Raw genomic sequence first — 2,894 nt, forward strand, 5'->3', positions numbered from 1 at the left:
TTTCATTCGAGAGCACCCATTTGATCAAGACAATAGGTGATTGATAGTGTTCATATGTATTTCTAAATTTATTTTAAAGTTTTTAAATCTAAAATGTGATTTAAAAAAAAAGCACCTGGAGAAAAAGTTGCAAAAGAAAATGTGGTGAAGTGGTAACTATTTTATCAAAGTTTTTATTTTACCAATATAATGCGTTGTTGAAATTACACATATATATTGTCTATACACAAACCAAGCAAAATTTCCAAGAGAATCGAGAAGGGGAAAATACAAAAAAAAACAAAAACAAAAACTAAGCCTGTGGTGCACGTTCTGTTTCAACATAGATTAATTTCAAGACTTGGAACTGCGCCTCGGGTTCTTTCAGACCTTCAGTCTGCTGTCCTAATTGTGTGTCTCGGATTTGGATCTCTTTGTCCTTGCCCCACAGCAGAATGTATAGCCCCATCATAACAGTAACTGAACCTATCAAGCTGCTTCACACAAACGCAGATGAATGTATACAAGCTGGCAATAAAATCTTGGGGAGGGGGGGTTAGATACCAAGAATTGCTGAGCATCACCTTCCCAGGTGAAGTTGCTCGTGTAAGACCGGAACATCGATTGTAGCCGCCATTATCTGCACCAGGGGGCTGAAAGCCGCCGTGAAGACGGGACCCTTTTTCTTCACACACCACGACATTCCGACGAAACACAATCCTGACCCCACCATTCCCTGGATCAGAAAAAAATTTCTTAGCAAGATCACCTCAAAAGATTTTGGAATAAGTATATGCAGAAATGAAATAATTACCGCATAAATGATTATGAAGATGTCACTTGTAGTCAACGCCCAACAGGAAGAGAATTTCCTCCTGTCGATTGACAAACACAAAATGGCCGACTGTATGGCGCTAAAGCAAGTCATTATAGCAGTGGTGGAGTACTGGCACGGGTATTTCTTTGCGATGTTGGATTGGAGGAGGAACCACGAGGACCATAAAAATGTTCCAGCAAACAAGGCCACTGAACCCACAGCCCATCTTTCACTTCCAAAACTTGAATTTCGCTGCAACTGTTCCATGGATTTGTTAACTAAAGGCATTCCTTTGTAAAGAGTTAATAAGACGGCGCCTCCGAGGCACACTACTGCGCCAACCAACTTAGCTACTCCACTTCTGTGCCTTATGTTCAGAGTCTCCAAGCTGCGCCAAACAAATGGAAAAATTAAACAAAAAACAAAGAAACAATTACATACAGGTTGCATGTATAGATATATTTGATTCTTAAAGAGATTGACTCTAAATTGAGGGGAAAAGGAGAGTATTGAATTTGTGAACTCACTCACCCAAATGGTAATGCCATTAAAAAAGTGACCACGGGAACCATGTTGAGGAAGGCACACGAGAAAGTCGCGGAGGTGAATTCTAGGCCCAGCAGAAATAGATATTGTGTTAGAGATGCCCTGCAACAGTATGTTAGACCCGTTAACGCGATTAAAATTGCGTTACTTCCGCCATGAAAAAAAAAAACCATGTCTCCGAGACGGGCTGATCTACACTTTGTCTAAAGAATTATTCTCTTATGCCATATATCAGGTGATTCCCACCTTTTCATATGGCACCATATTCAATTTTTGCATAGTTTTAACGGTCTTTCCCGATTTAGTATGAAGTAAACTATCTAGAGAGATCGTATACTCAAAATTACCCGATAATGGCGCTCAAGAAAAGATGACACAATATGGTTGATGTGAGCTTAGGCCTGCTTCTCCTGCAGACAAACTTAGAGAATTTAGCTCAACTTGAGGAGTACCAATTAGCATTTCCTTGTGTTAACATTGAGAATTACAATCCCTATACCTTTCCAAAAAATATGCCAAAGGGGCTAAAAAGAGAGCAGAAATAGACTGACGATAGGTGATGAAGACCAAATGATCCATCCCTTCATTCACAATTTTCTTGAGAAGTATATTACTAATAGCAAAAGCAAGATCTATGGCCAGCATTACCATAACTGGGAACCATAACACACAGCTTTTCAGCATTAATACTTTGAATGCCAAGTTTAATAAAAAGCCTTTTTACTGAGAAGGAAGCCTCTGTAGCCATTGTATACGATATATATACACACACACACATATATTATATATGTAAATGGAGTCTTGTTCGAATCCTGATTCTAACTTGGCCCGGGAAGAAAGGTCTTTAAAAACATTATTGACCTAATACCAAATATTATTAATATCGTTAACACTCCGACGAAATAAGAGTAAAACACAAATTTTGATAATTTTGCATGTTCTTAAATATAACCCCCTGATTTGGCACAAAAATTATGACGTCTTACGCTTGTTTAAATATGAGTCTCAACATTAATTTCTAGAGTGGGAAAGTTTTTCCAAAAGTTAGTAATTTTTAAATAAATACAGAACTTTAGAAAATAATCAAATATATACCTTTAAAGTTTTAATTTAATTCACGTGGACGGAAATTTCCCTCATTTATCTTGGCGTAAAAATTTTGAGCCATCTATCAAAAGGAACGCCGTGATACTACACGGCCAGAAAGTAACATCAATGGAGCATTTATTCACTTGTGTCGATGTCTATATTTCATGAGATGATTAGGAACAATTACAAGTCTAATCTTAGGACAAATGGATAAGTTATTCTTAACTTCTCGTCTATCATATCAAAAACAAGTAGAAAATTGGATCGAATATCTCAGAAATATGGAAGCTTCATCTATTCGTGATCATGGATATAAAAATTAAGAAATGTCAAACATAAATTTAAAGAAAATAATTGTTATGGGTTTCAGTCAACTAACTCGTTGTCAAACTTTAGTCTTAATACACTAACTTTTAATTTTCAGTTAATTTGGTCCAGTTTTCGACATGACGTCGCACAAGTC

General features: G+C 37.0%; 1 protein-coding gene across 2 annotated transcripts; it reads right to left on the reverse strand.

Annotated features, from left to right (window-relative positions):
• Positions 1-202: 202 nt before the first annotated feature.
• LOC140983257 (WAT1-related protein At4g01440-like) lies at positions 203-2,288 on the reverse strand. Of its 2 annotated transcripts, none has more exons than XM_073450216.1 (6): positions 1,842-2,285; positions 1,690-1,752; positions 1,328-1,444; positions 794-1,184; positions 564-715; positions 203-473 (listed from the first exon to the last, which is right to left on the reverse strand). In XM_073450216.1, the coding sequence occupies exons 1-6, from the start codon at positions 2,024-2,026 to the stop codon at positions 293-295; spliced, it is 1,089 nt and encodes a 362-aa protein (XP_073306317.1). In that variant the 5' UTR covers positions 2,027-2,285; the 3' UTR covers positions 203-292. The 2 variants fall into 2 exon arrangements, with proteins under 2 accessions (XP_073306317.1, XP_073306318.1); XM_073450217.1 differs by having other exon boundaries at positions 349-473; positions 544-715; positions 1,842-2,288.
• Between the last annotated feature and the right edge of the window lie 606 nt (positions 2,289-2,894).

This window comes from Primulina huaijiensis, chromosome 8 (assembly GCF_012295235.1).
Source record: "Primulina huaijiensis isolate GDHJ02 chromosome 8, ASM1229523v2, whole genome shotgun sequence".
Classification (NCBI taxonomy): Eukaryota; Viridiplantae; Streptophyta; class Magnoliopsida; order Lamiales; family Gesneriaceae; genus Primulina; species Primulina huaijiensis.

Bases quoted from the DNA above. Each gene is read 5' to 3' on its own strand.
- LOC140983257 (XM_073450216.1), bottom strand. From the start codon at position 2,026: ATGCTGAAAAGCTGTGTGTTATGGTTCCCAGTTATGGTAATGCTGGCC. The intron at 1,445-1,689 runs GTAATTTTGAGT...ATACTGTTGCAG, and splicing joins TTCTTGAGCGCCATTATCGG to GGCATCTCTAACACAATATC. The intron at 474-563 runs GTGATGCTCAGC...TGTGTGAAGCAG, and splicing joins GAGCAACTTCACCTGGGAAG to CTTGATAGGTTCAGTTACTG.